Source organism: Gastrolobium bilobum, unplaced genomic scaffold, assembly GCF_033153095.1.
Source record: "Gastrolobium bilobum isolate Gb01-03AN ecotype WA unplaced genomic scaffold, APGP_CSIRO_Gbil_v1 utg2195, whole genome shotgun sequence".
Taxonomy (NCBI): Eukaryota; Viridiplantae; Streptophyta; class Magnoliopsida; order Fabales; family Fabaceae; genus Gastrolobium; species Gastrolobium bilobum.
Genome location: NW_026895782.1, coordinates 518,402 through 537,099, shown reverse-complemented (window position 1 = coordinate 537,099; position 18,698 = coordinate 518,402). Strand labels below are relative to the sequence as shown.

Here is an 18,698-nt window from a genome sequence, read left to right as displayed (position 1 = left end):
ATGAAATCAACATTCAATTGATAACTCATTTTAAGTGCCATATACCATAACTCGCCAGTAGTATATACAAGTCTCATTGTCTCAATTCGAAATTAGTTTCATGACCGACTCAAAAAGTTAAAACTTGTGAAAATACTTAAAAGGCCGACTCATTTCAAAAGGGTAATTAGGATCATTATACCAAAAAAAAACTTTAAAAGATATATTATTTTCAGTTCGACATTTTTTTTAGCGGTTGTCCCCATCTTTTTGCTAATACTATATCATAGCACACCTAACAGAACGGCAAATAATAAGTGAATCAAAAGCCCATGCCCTATAGCTTAACGATAAGTATCCAACCATGTGCTGATATCTTGACACCCCAGCAGCAATGATACATTAAATATTAATCAATAATGGGACAAAAAGATTGAAAATGATAATCAACAATAGAAATCTTTACATCTTTACCATGTTTGACGAGACAATTATGTACACTGATTACTGTTATTGCTATCAAGATACACGATACAACAAATCAATAAGGTATATGGTGTAGATATCCACAACTACATCCTCTACAAACTTATACATAGTGTCAGGAAGGTGTAAAGGAAAACTTAAGAATCACGGTATATTGGTTGCGGCATCCACTTGAGATGCAAATTCAAATAGCCAGATTTGGCACCATCTAGCTCAAAACGTTCTTTGTATTCACCCTCTAGTATGACCCTAGTAAGCGTCAATATACATCTGCCCATATAATCCTGCATAAGTTATGTAGAGAACTATTAGAAGGTACCAAAAATTATGAACTTAAGCAGCCCCCATGACTAAATGATAGATAGTTTATGAGTTTTATTCCTTTCCTTTCCTATCATAGGAGATAACTTGTCTCATGCTCTCTCATTTCGATTTTCGCACCTCCTCTTTTTTTTCTTTTTTTTTTCCTTGTAATGGTGGGATACATCCATCTTCTCTACAACATAAGATAGTTATCTCTTATGAAAGAGAGTAGTATTTCCCATAGTTTATTTGCCCTCATGTGCAGCATGTTTAAATATACTGTTGCTTTAACAATGTTTTGGTAACATCTATCCAAAAAGAAATTTTACAGTTTTTTTAAAAAAATTCAAACATAACAAGTTTGACATATCACACGGAGATACATAGAGGATACAATCGTTAATCTTGACAATCAATTCCACCAATCCATCTAGAACTCACCGTCACTGGTTTCACTAATTCAAGTGATAGTTAACTGCCCATAAATTGAAACATATAGATTTCTAACCTCCGTTTAACTGTTCCAATGCTCATAATATAAAATTGGCACTCCACATAATTTGTGTTTAAACTTCAGTGCCAATTAACTTAAATTCATCAAGACAATTAAGGGGGGGGAAAGGCAATTTTAGGAACTAGTTCAGCACAGCAAAAGTTCTTACCTTTCCAAATGTGTCATGGTCCCAAACTTCAACAATTAGCATATCATGTAATCCATCCTCGACAACAAAGTCAAATGTTTGATTCCAAACAGGATTCAAGCTGTCATTCACAACCTGAGAAATTAACAAACTTTCAGGGTCAAACAAGTTCGTAATATCTTCATTATTAAGCCACAAAATTGGAAAGTGATAACATACTTACAATGCACATTACAGACATCCTCCCCCAACCCACCCAAGAATAAAGAAAAAAGATCTTAAAAGAAATAATAAAGTTCATCAACAATAACAGTTTTAGGCTCATCTCTATGATTCTCAAAATGAATGCAAAGTAGGTTCTCGTTCCCTCAAAATCTTACCCTGGTTTTGTTTTTTGTTCCTGCTTTCTTCAAGGTAAGAACAACAAAAGGATCAGATTTCCCCATGAAATCTGTTACCGGCAAGTCTTCAGCAGATATCACAGTAACAGAAAGGACTCCTCTAATAATAACCTCCTTTCTCTTCTGTGTAATTGCATTTTCATTTCCATTAGAATCTATTGCATTCGTTGCATTTTTCATAACCTTTTCCAAGGATGTCATCGAGAAGTTGGGAGCAAATGGGTTTGTAGAGCTATTCTCCATGCCATAAGGACAGTACAAAAGCTCCAAATGTACCTAAGCAGAAAGAACAACATATATAACGTGTGATTTCACTTAATTATTAGGGAAAAATTGCTTCTTTTTTTCTTTTCAAAAGCTCTATCTGTAAAATTTTAATTATAAGTTATTTTGAACACAAAATAAACTAATCCAAACACACATATAATGGGAAAGCAAATATATTTATTATGTCAGACATACAATGGAAAATATTATATTAACTGTTTAGAAACTAAGGAATGAATATAAATTCATATTGAATAACACTTTTGAACCATGAAATATATATTTCTAATTGCATATGTTCATACTCCCATTTGCACACGAAGCAACCAGTTCATTTTTATATGACTTTTGTATACACCAATTGTTCAGTCTGATGACTGAACGGGAGATGTCCAGCCAATGGAGGCTGGTATTTTTATCTACAGAACGATGGCAAAGATATCTTATATGAGTAGGATCGGAACCTCCAACCAACAGTCTGATGGCAAAGCAGTGTGTATGTACACCTGAAAATGGAAACTGGCGCTCTGGATCACAATGTACGCTCTGTGCTTAGAGAGAAAGTAAGTGTGTTCCAATGCACTCTAACAACCTTTTTATAGAGGTACAAAGGCAGTTAGGAGAGTGTAGGAAGGTTCAGAGCTAGAATTCCGTAGGTGCTGATCGTGGGTATGGCGAGAGAAGAATGTGGGGGGAGGAACGACAACATAAGTTTGTCTCACCCCGTGGGCAAGATGAAGTAGGCAAACTCTGTTTTCTAATCTTGTGCTCTGTTTCTTGGTTCCTGTAAGGCATAATCCGGGGAATCATGCCTAGAACACCAATCAACACATCAATTTGTACATGGAGCACACAAGCCAATTTTTTCTTATATTCAATAGGAAGATGTTTAGACATTGTGACAATCCACGAAGGATAGGATGATGATGACTGAGTATACCTTACTTTTGTAAATATGAAAAGTATTTGTTGTAAATTTGAAAAGTATCTGTAATTATTTGTTTCCTTTATTAGCCATATTAGTATTTCTTTATTTTCTAGGATTTAGGTGTATTCCTTTAAGCTCATTAGTCTTGTTAAAGAATAATATAAACCATTAAAAAGACCCTTACCCAACACTTTAAGGTTTTGAGTTGAAATGGTTCTTTACATAGTATCAAAGCTTCAGTGACTACAAGGTCACGAGTTCGATCCTCACCGCCCACACTTTCTAGTGGAATTAAAATAAGCACAAGGTAAACCAAAAACAAAAAATTGGACATGTGTAATATCCACGCTTCAAGCCTAGAGGGCTCTTGCGTGAAGAGGTGTGTGAGATAATAATATAAACCATTAAAAAGGCTCTCACCCAACACCTTAAGGTTTTGGGTTGAAATGATTCTTTACAAATCTCTCTATATATTATAACCTTTTGGACAAGTTTTTACACAATAGCAATAATATTTCAGTTTTCTTTTCAAGTTGGTAGAAGAGCTTCGATCAAGGAGTCTCTTGCTTCCACAATCACCGCCTTTAGTGCAGATCGTTTTTGCGCCTCTAGTGTGCTCAGTTGCGGGTCCAATTGCCAAACCACATTTTTGGTATCTTCTATGTTTCACCACCATTGGAAAAAAAAAAATTCAGTGACCTCTTCGGCCCAAAGGATCATCATTCAACTCAAAACTGACCAATCTACCCATCAACGGTGGTATTGCAGCCAAAAAATTCCCCCACACCTTGTCATGCTCCATTTGAAGTTCGTCTAGATTTCAGATCTCTAGCAACCACCTTTTTCGGTCATTTTTCTAGTTGCACACAAAAGGGACAGGATTGTCTAGGCCAGATTGGCCCATCCCCAAAAGCAAGTCACCAGACTAAATTGGAATCTCGAGCCTTTAAGTGTGTCTACCTTGGTTATGCCCCCAACAAGAAGGGATACAAATATTACCATTCTTCGAGTCGTCAGTTGTTGCAAATATGTAATAAAGTTATAATATTGGTTCCTTAATTATTTAGGATTTTTTAGGATTTGGGTTTATTTCTTTAAGCCCATTAGTTTCTTTACATATATCATACTCCTTTGTAAATATACTCTTGAGAATCAATAAAATATGTTAGGAGCCACTCTTGCTTCTGCAATCACCGCCTTTAGTGCGGACCCTTTTTCTAACAAGCTTCGGTCTCCTCGCCGTCATTCAAAAAAATTTCCGAGGACTTTTTGGACCGAGAAGACCACATTTCATCTCAGAGTCTCCCAATCTACTGATCTACAACAGCTTTATGACCGGAAGAAGAACCGCACACCTCCAATTGCTTGTTCAAGCTTCAATCGAGTTTTCAGATTTTGTTCAAGCACTTTTCCAGCAGATTTTCATCTCCGACTACCCACAAATGGTGTCGCACTGTCCAAAGCAGCCACTTACTGGAAGCCCAATCAAAACGAAGCCCACATTCACCTACATGCATAGTCTACCACTCTACGCGTGGAGCCGTTGTTTGCCTTCAAACCATCGCGATTGTGGTCACCTAATCGTACTGAGTTTAGATTTGCCTTCACCTCCTTGATTAGACACTATTATGGTCATATGTGTTTGATGTCATTATAAAATCAGATTTTTTGGATTAATTCAGGCCTCCTCTGCTCAAATCTGACATTTTATCGTTGTTTGAGGATTGCCGGTGACTCAAGCAAGTTAGCACTTTAGTTTGTGGATCCTTATGGATACCTTTAGTAAGACCTCTTACTCTTGGTCTCGTGCTATGACTGGTAAGGACACATGTACTCAATCTTTTCTGGCTTCTGGCAATGATCTTGTAAGATTATGGATTGTTGACTCTAGTGCAACTAATCATATGACTCGTCAGCCTAATAACTTTCTCACTTATCAACCTACCACTAGCATCGTATTATAACTGTCATTGATAGATCTTATGTATTAGTTGCAGGCTCTGGTACCATTAAAGTCCAATCCTCCTTATATCTAAAAATGTTCTTCATGTTCCCAAACTCTCTCATTATCTTCTCTTCATTCACAAACTTACCACTGATTTCAATTGTACCATAACATTCTTTCCTACTCATTGTGTCATTTAGGATCTCACCACGGGGAGAATGATTTGAGTTGCAAAGGAAAAGGGTGGATTGTACTATCTCCTTCAAGAACATATTGCAAGTAGTGCCCGGGAATAGTTGCCAGTATCCATTTCAGAGTATATGATTTGACTTCATCACAAGCGTTCGGATCATCCACTTTCTCAAAACTCTGTTTCCGATCCTATTCAAGCACGTGTAAGTTAAATCACTTCATTGTGATGTCTGAGTTTACAAAACTCCATCATACATCATTTCCTTTTAGCTTCATAATAAGTGTCAAACCATTTGATCTTGTTCACTCTGATGTTTAAATACCACCTAAATTACATGATATCTCAGGTGCTAAGTGGTTTGTTTCATTCAATGTTAATTATACTCAAGTAACTTGGATTTTCCTAATGAATGACAAGTCGAACGTGCCACAGTTATTCATCCAATTCTATAACTTGGTTGAGACCTAATTTGGAAAAAATATTAAAAGACTGTGGACTGATAATAGTATTAAATACATCAACCAGCGACTCTCACAATTTATTCAGGAAAATGACATGAATGAGGTTACTGAGAGGGAAAAGATCACCTAAAGTGGCTAGAGCATTAATTTTCCAGACATCTGTTCCCTAACTCTTATTGCGGAGAAGCTGTGATGCCTACAATATATTTGATCAACTGGTTACCCTCTCGGATTCTTAGAAATGTAAGTCATGTTCACACTCATGACCTCTCACTTTCCATCTGTTCTTATTATGCAAAGCCTTCAATATCGCGTCTTTGGGTGTTGCATTTGTCCAAGTTCATAAAGAGCACCGCTATAAATTGGATGCTCGAGCTCTTAAGTATGTCTTCCTAGAATATGCCCCCAACAAAAAAAGGTACAAATGCTATCATCCTTTGAGTCACAAGTTTTTGGTCTCCATGGATGTCACATTTAATGAATCTGAGTCATTCTTTCCTCGTCCTTATCTTCAGGGGAAGACAAAATTAGAAGTTTCTCCATTTTCTTCAAGTTTGAGTCCTACTTACCTTTGCCCAAACTTCCAGAGTCTGACTCTATTGAATTTTCCTCGGTTACTACATTACATGATAATGAGCAGAAGACTTAGTTGATGAGGCTGTAAGTTCATTTTAATACTTCATCTGGCATGTCTCCCCTTAACAATATATAGAAGGCTAATTTACAGAAGGCTAGGACACCCAAATTATTGTATAAGAGGAAGAAACAACTCACACTGCTCCATCAACAACTGTAATCGCTTGAATCACTGGTAAGTACTGAATGCACTATTTCTATTCGCGAGTCTGATATTATAAAACCTGATGATCTACCTATTGCCTTAAGGAAAAGGAAAAGGTTCTTGTACCCAACACTCTCTCATTTTTGTCTCGTTTAAGAAACTTTCTGTGCAGCATAAAAGTTTTATTTCAATATTTGATTCCATCTCAATCTCGACATCAATGCACGAAGCATTAAAAGATGAGAATTGGGTTCCAGTCATGCATAACGGGATCAATGCCTTAAAGAAAAATAGATATGGGAAGTTGTTGATAGGTCAAGCGGAAAGAAAGCAGAGGGGTGCAAATGAATTTATACTCTGAAATATAATTCAGATGGTACTCTTGACAGGTATAAGGCTCGATTAGTAGCCAAGGGTTACACACAAACTTACGGCATTAATCATAAGGAAGCGTTTGCTCCAGTGGGCAAAATGAACATCGTGAGAATTATATTGTCCCTTGTCGCTCACTTTGATTGGGACTTGAACCAATTTGATTTGAAAAATATCTTTCTTAATGGTGAGTTAGAAGAAGAGGTTAACATGGGAATTCCCCAGGGATTTGACTCTACATTAGAGAAAATAAAGTCTATAGGTTGAAGCAATCCCCACGTGCTTGATTTGGAAGATTTAACGTCGTTATGGTGTCGGGAAGGTCGTTATTTTTCTTGTTTATGTTGATGATATTATTATCACAGGGGAAAATATAGTTGAAAAATGTGCCCTACAAGAGAAATTGACTACTGAATTTAAGTTAAAGATCTCGAGAAGCTGAGATATTTTCTTGACATAGAAGTAGTTCATTAAAAGGAAGGTATTTTTATCTGTCAGCGAAAATATGTCTTTGATCTCCTTAAAGGAGCAACAAAACTTGGTTGTAAATTGTCCAATACTCCTTTTGAGCAGAATCACAAACTGGGGAATAAAGAGGAGAATCCTTTAGTCGACAAAGGACAAACACATGCACGCAGTAGACAGGATTCTCCAATACCTTAAGTCCAATCCAAGCAGAGGATTGTTATTCCGAAGGGGAAAATCTATCCCAAGAAGTTTATACTGATGCTAATTATGTTAGGTCTATGACTAATCAACAATCTACTTCAGGTTATTGTATGTTTCTTCGTGGAAAACAAGTAACATGGAGGAGTAAAAAGCAAAATATGGTTGTTAAGTCGAGTGCAGAGGCAGAATTTCAAATAATGGCCCAAAGTATTTGTGAATTGTTATAGCTGAAAATCATTGTAGATGATCTCAAAGTGAAATATGTAGGACCTATGAAGTTACTTTCTAATAATAAGTCAACCATCTATATAGCACACAACCCAGTCCAACACGACCAAACAAAATATTGATATCAACCACCACTTCTTCAAAGAGAAACTAGAAGGGGGTTGATCACTACTCCATATATTCTTTCTGATCGTCAACTAGCTGATGTCTTGACCAAGGGACTTCTCATTGACAGATTTCAAAAACTTACTAGCAAGCTGAGAATTGATGGGGAGTGTTATAAATATGGAAAATATCTGTAATATTTGTTTCCTTTATTGGTTAGATTAGTGTTTCCTTATTTTTTAGGATTTGGGTTTATTCCTTTAGGCCCATTAATTTCTCTATATATATCGTACTCATTTGTACCTCCTAAGAATCAATAAAATATTTTGAGCTTTTTCTTCTTTCAAGTTAAGTTTTTTTGTCTCCATAGATTTTACCTTTAATGAATTTAAGTCCTTCTTCCCACGTCCTCTGCTTCAAAGAGGGAACAATACAAAAGCTTTGTCTGTGTTCTTTGAGTCAGAGTCTCTCTTTCCATTACCTATACCAGCACTAGTAGCTATATTACATGATAATGAAAAGGAAAACTAGTTGATAAGGCTGATAGTTCATCTGGTACTTCATGCGACATGCCCTCTGTCGATTTACAGAAGGTACGAAAAGCTGGGACACCTGAACTACTATATCAAGGAAGAAACAACTCACACTGCCCCACTAGCGCCTGCAATCATCTGAACCACCGGAAAATATTGAATGCACTATTCCTTCTAATCCTGAGCCTAATATTAATCCTGATGCCTTACTTATTGCTTTAAAGAAGGGGAAAAAGTCTTGTACCCAACTCCCTATCTCTATTTTGTCTCCTCTAGAAACCATTTTATTCAGCATAAAAGTTTTATTTCAGCAATTGATTTCACTTCAATCCCGACATCAATAAACGAAGCATTAAAAGATGATAATTGGATTCAAGTCAAGCATGACAAGATGAATACTTTGGAGAAGAATAAGCATGAAAAGTTGTCGAGAGGCCAAACAGAAAAAAAGCAATGGGGTGCAAATGGTTGACTCTGAAATATAATTATAATGGAACTCACGAGATGGCTCAATTAGTAACCAAGGGTTATACATAGACCTATGGCATTAATTACGAAGAATTTGCTTTGGTAGCCAAAATGAACATTGAAAAAGTCCTATTGTCCCTTGTTGCTCACTTAGATTAAGACTTGAACCAATATGATGTGAAGATGTCTTCCTCAATGGTGAGTTAGAAAAGAAAGTTTACATGGAGATCCCACTGGGATTTGACTCCACAAACGGAGATAATCTTAAACATTCCCAAGAGGTAAGCTTACTCTTCTTCTAGTTTATGTTGATGACATTATTATAACAGAGGATGATATAATTGAGAAATGTGCTATGCAAAAGAGACTAATTGCTGAATTTGAAGTTAAAAAACTTGGGAAATTGAGATATTTTCTTGAGATAGAGGTTGCCCATTCAAAGCAGAGAATCTTTAACTGTTAGCAAAAGTATGTTATTGATCTCCTTAAAGAAGCAAGAAAACTTGGGTGTAAATCTTCTAGTACTCTAACTGAGCAGAATCACAAATTGGGAAGTGAAAAGGAGACCCCTCTAATTGACAGAGGACAATATCAGCGGCTAGTGGGAAGATTGATATATCTGACTCATTAGACCTCATCTAGCTTATACAGTTAGCATTGTTAACTAGTTCATGCACAACTCAAGGGAAAAACACCTGAATGTAGTGGATAGGATTCTCCGGTATTTAAAAGCCACACCAAGTAGAGGACTGTTATTCCAGAGAGGGGGAATGCTACCCTTAGAAGTTTATACAGACGTCGATTATACTGGATCCATGAATGATCAACAGTCTATTTTGGGCTATTGTATGTTTCTTTGTGGAAACCTAGTAACATGGAGAAGTAAAAAGCAAAATGTGATTGCTAAGTCGAATGTAGAGGCAGAACTTCAAGTCATGGCTCAAGGTATTGGTGAACTATTATGGCTGAAAATTATTCTTGATGATCTCAAGGTGAGATGTGAAGAATCTATAAAGTTGCTTTATGATAACAAGTTAGTCATCTATATAACACACAATCCTATTCAACACGACGGAACAAAACATATTGAGATCGACCGCCACTTTATCGAAGAGAAATTAGATAGCAGACTGATTACTACTCCATATATTTTGTTTGGTCATTAACTAGATGATGTCTTGACCAAGGGACTTCCCACTGACAAATTTCAAGAACATACTAGCAAACTGGTAATATAATTATTTATTTCTTTTGTTAGTCAAATTAGTATTTCCTTATTTTCTAGGATTTGGGTTTATTCCTTTAAACCCATTAGTCTTTATAATAGTATAACCTTTTGTACATGTTTTTACACAATAGCAATAATATTTCAGGTTTCTTTTCAAGTCTTACCCATGGAGAAAGGAAGTCAAAATAAAAAGAACCTGCAAGTTGAGGCCCTTAGAATGGACCTAATGGGTTTTCTAACATTTAGCTCCCTTGTATATCATAAAAGTAAAGAGAAAGGGGTTTAAATCAATATTTGCTAACTGGCTGATACTTAAGCGTTTCAAAACCAATTGGGACCCCTAATTTCAGAAAGCAGCGGAAATAGGAGATAAATGATAAACTAGAGTATCAAGTTCAGCTTTATATAGAACTAGGAATGCTGCTAAATGGATTGCATTCTGCCCACTCTTACCCATTTTCAAAAAATACAGGACAGCTAAGTATTGTAGTGGGGGTTAAAAAGGTAACTCCAAAGTAACAGAAAACTTCTCAAGCAAACCAAGAACCTTGTAACTATCATTAAATTTGATCTAGCATGACATACATATAAGAGAGGATTTCTCACCTGCCCTCTGTTCTTGTTATCTCTTTGGATCTCCAAATCCTTGACCAGCTTCAACCACAAATCTTTTACTTTACCAGGCTGAAGTTCACTAAGCCGTACGTCAGCACATCCAATCAATTCAGATGACCCTAAACCCTCAGCGTCATACACTTTAACATATAAGTGCTGGGTGGACACATCTTCCACAATAAATTCAAAGTGTTCATTCCAAATTGGATTCAAATCATTGTTCTGGACGGAGAAAACAAAATTAGAGTTATTTCTTCCAGAATTGAGAACCAATAAAGGCTTGAGAAAGAGAGACAGAGGAAAAGGACACAACGTACAATTGTCTTGCTTTTTTTAGTTCTCTCGCGTAAAGGCCGTATGTATACTACAGCATATGGATCAGATTTCCCAATGATATCCTTGTTTGTTAATTCCTTTGCTTGCACAAGCTTTACTTCTAATATCCCCTCAGGCTTCAACTCCAGATCACTGAACAAGAAATACAGTAAGGTTCAAAATGGCAAATCTGTGATTTAACCAGGTCATATCATAGTGAAAGTAATTTCATGATCAATAAATTGTTAAAATATTTAGAAAATATCTCATGCTATCATCATTGATTCTTAAAAATAAATAGAGCATCTTATAAGGTCTCTTAGGAGTGGTTTCCGAGTTTCATTATATTCCTCGATTTTCAAGTTCAATTTAATATTATTATTTTGAGTATTCTTCTTCCTGCCTCTATACCTAAACCCTCTAATTTCAACATAAGCCGACCAGAAAAAGAAGTTATCCTATGATTGATACACCCATGTCAATTGGCGTTGCCAAATCAGTCGATCAACAGGTTTAGACATGGAGACCAGACATAAAGCAACTTGGAGATACATATTTCCAAAGGCCACCTTAAGTCTAGCATCTACCATGTTTCTCAGGGTTATGGCTCACTGTTCCATAGATGATAATTAGGTAGAACCATATTTTGTATCATGGAACTAGTTGCAGAATCTCATTCATTATTCATTGTTGAGATATATAAAACCATTAATGTAGCCTCACCCAAAGACAGACATTACTTATATAATTATATAATTATCATATTATCATATTATCTTTCAATGATTCCAATTCCTCTAAAATAAGAAAACAGTTATGGATTTTTAAATAGAAACTAAAAAGAAAAAATTACTGAACTTCAAGAGAAACATCAAAGTCTACCCAAAAAAACCCAAGAACTTAAAGGCTGGCAATAACAAAAAGGAAACAACAATGATAAAATTGAAGTGCACTTCAGTGATCCTTCTTATATAATTCATCAGTTGTTACCTGTAATCTCCAGGCAAGATGGGTACAACTTTTCTCACAGGCCATGTAATAGAATCTTCAACAGCATCCCGAATAGCTCCCTGTAATAATTTACTAGACCTAGTTATTATAAAGTATCTGGATTTTAGATACCAGCTAATTATTTAATAGGAAGAAAACAAGAAGGAATAGAAGTAAATGAAAGAATAATAATATCAGCTAACTATTCTGTTCATAAAAAAACACAATTGTGTATAATATGAACCCTATAAAGGAAAAACATTGCACTAAGGAATATAGATACCTCTAGCAGACACCAAAAGTAACAGAGGTACATGCAAACACATAAAAATGACATAATAATCACTGTTACTTGTTTTTTTTATATGTCAAGCCAATTACATTAAACATTCCTCCAATTAACAACTTATTGGTTATATAGACATTTAAAAGCACATTTTCAAGAGACTTCAAATGTAAGGTATAAATAGAATAACGAAAAAAATACACGAGTATAAACTTAAAAGGTCGCAAGTATATACACAAGTTTGCTGCACCAGATTTTCATACTTAAAACTCGAAAAATGAACATATGCATGTGTGCTACAAAATGAAGAGATGGAGAAAGTGGAATGGAAGGAAAAGTGATGGAGAGGAAATGAGATGCAGTTATAAAATATATTTGTTTTAAATTTCAAATTCACGTTTATAATTTTAAATCTCATTAGTTTATTAAAAAAGTTAATACATAAGGAACTTTTTGACAAAAAAGTGAAGATGAAAATCTACCTTCTGTATGTTTTTTGAGTAAAGCTAAACCTCAGTATCAGAGGTTCACTTGAGAACTATTGACTTTTCTCTAAACAAGGCAAAATGAATACAGAGATAATGGCATTTCTTTTAAAAGAATAGTGAAAACCAATTTCTATTAAATTTCAATAAATAGCAAATCAGAAAAATAAAATAATATGAAACAAAGAATCTCCTTGAGCTGATATAATTCATTCTTTAATCAACATTGGTGTATATGAGAGTCATAACATTTTTAATGATAAAAGGATGACCTAAACACAATATCTGCTTGGAAGAAAACAATTTCAATTTTCTGCATCAATGATGAAAAGGACTTCAAATAACATCATATGGTTATGATGATTAACATGACATTCGCCGTCAAGAGATATGTTAAGATACAATAAAAGAGCCATGAAAAGCTACAAAAGGGTATTATTAACAGAAAATGAGTGATCCAAACCTCAATTGCATCATACAATCCAGGGATTGCAGATATGTCGCCGCCAATGACTTTTAGTGTAAAATCCAACTTTTTCTGAAAGTTAAAATTTTCTGAAATGATTAAATATATTATAAAAACACAGGTATCAAACACTTCTCTCAATGTACATATGTTTACAATAATAGACTATGTTTGATACAAAAGGCAAAAGGCAAAAGTCAGAAGTGGTTGGTACAAAATTCAAAAGTGACTCAACCAACTTTTGAATAATTAAACAATTAGCAATAATAATACCTAAACTTTACAGACAATAATCCGATGATTTCAGGAGTCAATCAAATCCCTTAATCTATGGGATTTTAATTTCTGATTTCATCGCTATCTCTCAAGCTACTGCATAGATGTCAATCATTCCCAGCTTGCTAATATTCAAATAAAATTCTGACTTCAACAAGGCTTTTGTAAACATATCAACTTCTTGTGACTTGGTTGACACACAATGTAGGCTGAAAGTTCCATTTTCAATTTCTGACTTGATGAAATTTCTGTCAATCCTCACATGCTTATCCTGTCGTGTTGAATAGGACTACGGACTATGCTAATGATGACTTGTTATCACTGTACATTTTCATAGGACCTTTAAGTGGAATAAATAGGCCTTGTAATAAGGGTACTTATCCAAAAAAGTTTACAAATTCCTTGAGCAAATGCCCTATATTCTGCCTCAGCAGAGCACTACTTGCAACAACAATTTGTTTATTGCTTCTCCAAGTCACTACATTTCCCGACACTTGTGTGCAAGACACAGTGGTTGGTTTTGTGTCTTCTATTGAGCCTAACTAATCTGCATCTGCATCATTCAATCTCTCGGTGACTATCTTTCAGGAACAATTGTCCTTTGACAAAAGTCCCTTTTAGGTAGCAAAGGATTTGGTTTACAGCATCTAAGTGTTTTGTATTAGGAGATTGCATAACAGCCTCACCATACTAGCACTGTAAGTAATATAAGGTCTAGTGAGGGATAGTTAGATCAAATTCCCTACTAAGTTCTGGTAGGATTCCCTCGCCACAGGAGGATCTTCTTCATCAATGTTCTGTTTCCAACTTCTGTTTGCAGGAGTTCCAGTAGCCTTGCACCCAATTTTTCCAGTTCCCTTTAGAAAATCAAGACTATATTTCCTTTGGGAAAAAATGCCTTTCTCGCTTCTTGCTATTTCCATCCCAAGAAAGTATTTTAAGTGTCCAAGGTATTTTACCTTAATCTGCCTGAAGCTGATTTTTAAGCCTTTTAATCCCTTGAGTGTCATCTCCAGAAATCATTATATTATCTATGCAGACAATAAGTGCTAACTTCTTCCTATTTTCAAGTTGTTTAACAAAGAGGGCAGGAACTGTCTGTCCTTGTGTGTACCCAAACTGTTTCATAGCCAAGCTAAATTTGGTGAACCAAGCTCTAGGAGACTGTTTTAGTCCACATAAAGGTTTTCGAAACCTGATTATTTTTCTTTAAAGCCTACAGAAATAATCCTATGATTTCAGGAGTCAATCAAATCTTTAAACCTTGGGATTTTAATTTCTGATTCATTATATTACATGTGTACATGAGCTTAATGTTTTTGTATACAGACAAGTGTTTCTTGCATGCATAAAGAATGTGTGTTGCACGTGGTCAACGTGCATGTACCCTATTAGACCACATTGAAAGAGAAATATGCCAGCAGAGAGCCTTTTTCCATGACTAGTACAGTAACCACCAAGTAAAAAGGCAACAACAGTACTGTTGCATGAAGACTCACCCATTATGCAAGAAAATTAAATACAAAAATAAATCAATTGTTTTAATAAATTAATTGGCTAGATCTTGCAAAACATATAACCTAAGTTTAGCTTAATTAAAAATAAACCTCAATAGGGTTTTTGTCCCCATTGAACCACAAAAAAAAATTCACTGAAAGCCTCGTACTAATGTAGGTGCAATGAAACAGGTGGGAAATGAATGGATTTAAGAAGAAAAACCATACCTTCTGCCTTAATGAATAGCTAACAGCTCCAAAGCCAGGAAATTCGTCAACTAGCGGCTTAAAAATCAACCTGAAAACTCCTGTAAATCCTATATTTTTTACCTGAACAGAGAGAGTATAAGAACACAAAATCAACCATAATCTTTCAAGGAATAATCCTTCCCAAGTTAATATACGTTACTTGTGCGCAAATGACTGATGTCTAACAATCAGAAAGCTTGTAGTCACAAACATTCCTATTATGTTTTATGCATGTTAACAATCATGACAAAGTTAGGAGGAGGATAATCTTCCTACACCCAATCAAATGGTGTTTGTCACGCAACCAACTTTTCCAAATGCTTGATCCGTTGGGTGAAGGAGCATGAATTGTTTTATTATATCCCTTAACACACACCCTCATAGAAGAACCTTTTGGGCTTTAAAGAATGGATAAGGCATAGGCCTTTTTTTTTAGGTTTACCATCTGCTGAAATTTAACTTTTATTAAAAGAATGGGGGTGGCAATGATTGAACTCTAGACCTCTTAGTCATAGGCTCTGATACCAAGTCATGCAACCAACTCTACCAAAAGCTCAAACTGTTGGGTAAAAGCACAAAATGGTTTTATTATATCTCTTAACAGTGTTCCATCTTCGTATCCATGGGATTCCATTAATGTAACATAAAAGAACCATTATGTCTAAGATTGCATTCAGTTTCAGAGCAAAATGGATTAGATCTCCGATTAAATTGGAAGAATTTGGGTCTTACAATAGTTTGATTGAGTGAAAAGAAAAGACATGATATGGCATGTAGCCTTCAAAGATAAGAACAGGGAGAAAATTAATGTGATAACCTAAGCAACTGGACCAATTGAAGGCATCTAACCAGCTACTGGTAATAACTAGTAACCAAACATGCAGTGGCAGAAAATAAGTTGAGAGAAGTACCTGCACTGGAAGTGCAACACCAAGCAGTGTTTTAATATCAAGTACAATACTTGGATTCCCATCCCACTGCAATTCTAACTCCATTGTCACACCATCCCCTTCATCTTCAATTATAGAAACTCCTAAAGAAGAACATCAACAAATTAGAAGGTCCAAGAAATGCATGACATCGATTAGCTTAAGCTTTAGGTAGAGATCTTTAAAAAGTAAGATGTGTAAAATGATAACATGGTGACATAAAATACATAAACCATAGCAAATATGAGAAACAACCTTACCCCACACACTAGTAACCACTTTAGCAAATATTTTGCATAAGCTCACTTTGTTAAGCTAGAAGCCAGGCATCAACGAATAATCACATTTACAATCTTATCATGATTCAATTCAACTAAACATGATATGAGTTTTAGGACACATCGGAAGCTAAAAGGTCATGGATTCAAGTCCAGGAAACAACCTCTTTGAAAAAATACAAGGAAAAGACTGCATACAAGAATTTCCTCAATCCCTAACAGAGGGTTTCATGGGGAGCTCTTTTTGGAAAATAGGGAATGGGTAAAACTTAAGCGCAATGGAAAAGTTGTGATTAACACCCCTTGTTGCTTGGTCTTAGGTGGAAACTAGAAAATCGTTTTAACACAATAGAAGCAGAGACCAAAACTTGTGGTGTTGAAGTAAAACTAGTTTACCTCCACTTTCAAATTATGTTTGAAATATTATATAAATCCAATACATGTCCCTTATCCTTATCCACTGTAAAGAACCAATTCAACCCAAAAATTTAAGTTGTTGAGTGAGGCTACATTAATGGTTTTATATATCTCTAACATCCACATTTTCGTTTTACCAAGCATATGTATGATAATATTCATACCCCAATTTTCCACCTGCTTGATTTCAGCTACACCCAGCACACTAAAAACCAGTTCCCCTACTGTCCAAACGCAGTGAACGTAAACAAAGAAGGGAAAATTGAAGCAAACCAGCAGTGGGCCGTTGACAAATACTACTAAATATGTACTGTCTAAGTTTTTTTTAATTAAAAAAAAATGCAAGATGATAACAGTCACTAATTGCACTAAAGAAAGAGCCGATTGGCAAAAATTCAAAGTAATTGGATTGAATGAATTGAACTAACCTGTAAACTGTGGTGCTACAGTACCAAGAGTAAACTTGGAAAACTTGAGAGAAGCCAAAACCATGGGTCTGTATTCTTCAAGAATCGGTTCCGCCGATGTTTTTATGAGCTCAGAAGCAGCCTAACAAAACCGATGCAGGAAGAAATCAATAACAACGGCGAAAGCCACGACCATAATAGTAAACCAACAGTAGACAGTTACCTCATTAACATAAGGCCAGATCTTAGTAAGATGCGAGTTAAGCCAAGTTAACTGAAAACATGAAAATGAGAGCATTGAAGAAGAAGAAGAAGAAAAAAAGAGGGTTAGTTAATTAGTTAGTTAAGATAAGGAAGCTCAACTTCTGCCTAGTAGAGAAGACGACCCAAGAAGGATAGAACTGAGGTGGCAAGATCTTTCTAGAATCTTCGACGCTCATCCTTGCAAAAGCTGCAACGGTGTTGGCAAGCTGAGATCGTTGGCTAGACCTCGAATTCTCATGGCGAACGAACCCAACAATGATGGCTAACCCCACAACTATTCCAACCACAACCCCAAATATGAAACCCATCCTTCTTCTTCTCCTTTTTCCCCCCTTTCTCCTTCTCTGCAGTTATAAGAGACCAGAGAGAATAGACAGAAAGAAGTTTGATCCTCGTGAGAAGCGTGTGACGCTCTGGCGTTGCTTTCAGAGCTCAACAAGAATCCAAAGCGTTACTTGAGACCGTCAAAATTACATTACAGTGGTGATTATTTGGAAGTTGATTTGGTTGTTACTTATTTATAACTTATTGTAACTAACTAGATTTTTCTAATGTCCGTAAGTCACAAAGTCACAAAATATTGAATTGCTTGATTTACTCTCACATGGTTTTAGCCGTCCCACCAATCAAATATTGCCATGTCACTCCATTTTTATTTTATTCGGGAGTGGATCCTCTCATGTGTTAATTAACATGACCATGTCATGTGGGGTAATCATAACCATACATGGGTGAATTAATGGTGATAAGGAAAGAGAAAAAAAAATATAAGAATAGAAAGTTACACATCACCGTTGATTTAATTATTAATAGTTAAAATCCTTCCACATGATATGATCATGTTAAATTACAGATCCATTTTCATTTTATTTTGCTTTTTTTTTTTCGGATAAGGTGGCTTTGAAGATTATTATTATTGAGTCTTACATGTTTCGTTTGATTTGACAAAAAAAATCTAACCATACTTTGAGTTTATAAATAAAGACCTTGACAAAAAGGACGGAAAATTTAATGAGGTGTATGATAATGGCATAGGGTTTGAGGCATAGAATGATGTAACGAAATACTAAAATGGAGTTTACATTCTTCTTCACATTATTTTTCCTTTGTTTTTTGTGGATTAGATTCTGATATATGGATAAGTATGGCTATTATTTCCACCTACCACCGAATTCAGACGGAAAAATTAAAAATTATGATTTTGTTATTTGACCGGTTCAGTTGTGAGAGGAAATTA

At 35.4% G+C, this 18,698-nt stretch overlaps 1 protein-coding gene across 2 annotated transcripts; it reads right to left on the bottom strand.

Moving 5' to 3' along the window:
* Positions 1 to 419: 419 nt before the first annotated feature.
* Positions 420 to 17,871, bottom strand: LOC133295874 (synaptotagmin-5-like). 2 transcript variants are annotated; one of them, XM_061494745.1, is made up of 12 exons: positions 17,555 to 17,871; positions 17,421 to 17,466; positions 17,219 to 17,339; positions 16,078 to 16,199; positions 15,146 to 15,247; positions 13,143 to 13,217; positions 11,909 to 11,988; positions 10,921 to 11,071; positions 10,595 to 10,825; positions 1,790 to 2,086; positions 1,431 to 1,544; positions 420 to 749 (listed from the first exon to the last, which is right to left on the bottom strand). In XM_061494745.1, the coding sequence occupies exons 1-12, from the start codon at positions 17,767 to 17,769 to the stop codon at positions 603 to 605; spliced, it is 1,701 nt and encodes a 566-aa protein (XP_061350729.1). In that variant the 5' UTR covers positions 17,770 to 17,871; the 3' UTR covers positions 420 to 602. The 2 variants fall into 2 exon arrangements, with proteins under 2 accessions (XP_061350729.1, XP_061350731.1); XM_061494747.1 differs by having other exon boundaries at positions 17,421 to 17,473; positions 17,562 to 17,871.
* Positions 17,872 to 18,698: the final 827 nt, after the last annotated feature.

Excerpts from the sequence above, each read along its gene's own strand:
- LOC133295874 (XM_061494745.1), bottom strand. The coding sequence starts at position 17,769 with ATGGGTTTCATATTTGGGGTTGTGGTTGGAATAGTTGTGGGGTTAGCC. Across the intron at positions 10,826-10,920 it reads CTAAAAAAAGCAAGACAATT|AACAATGATTTGAATCCAAT; the intron begins GTACGTTGTGTC and ends TTCTCCGTCCAG. Across the intron at positions 2,087-10,594 it reads ATAACAAGAACAGAGGGCAG|GTACATTTGGAGCTTTTGTA; the intron begins GTGAGAAATCCT and ends CTTTCTGCTTAG.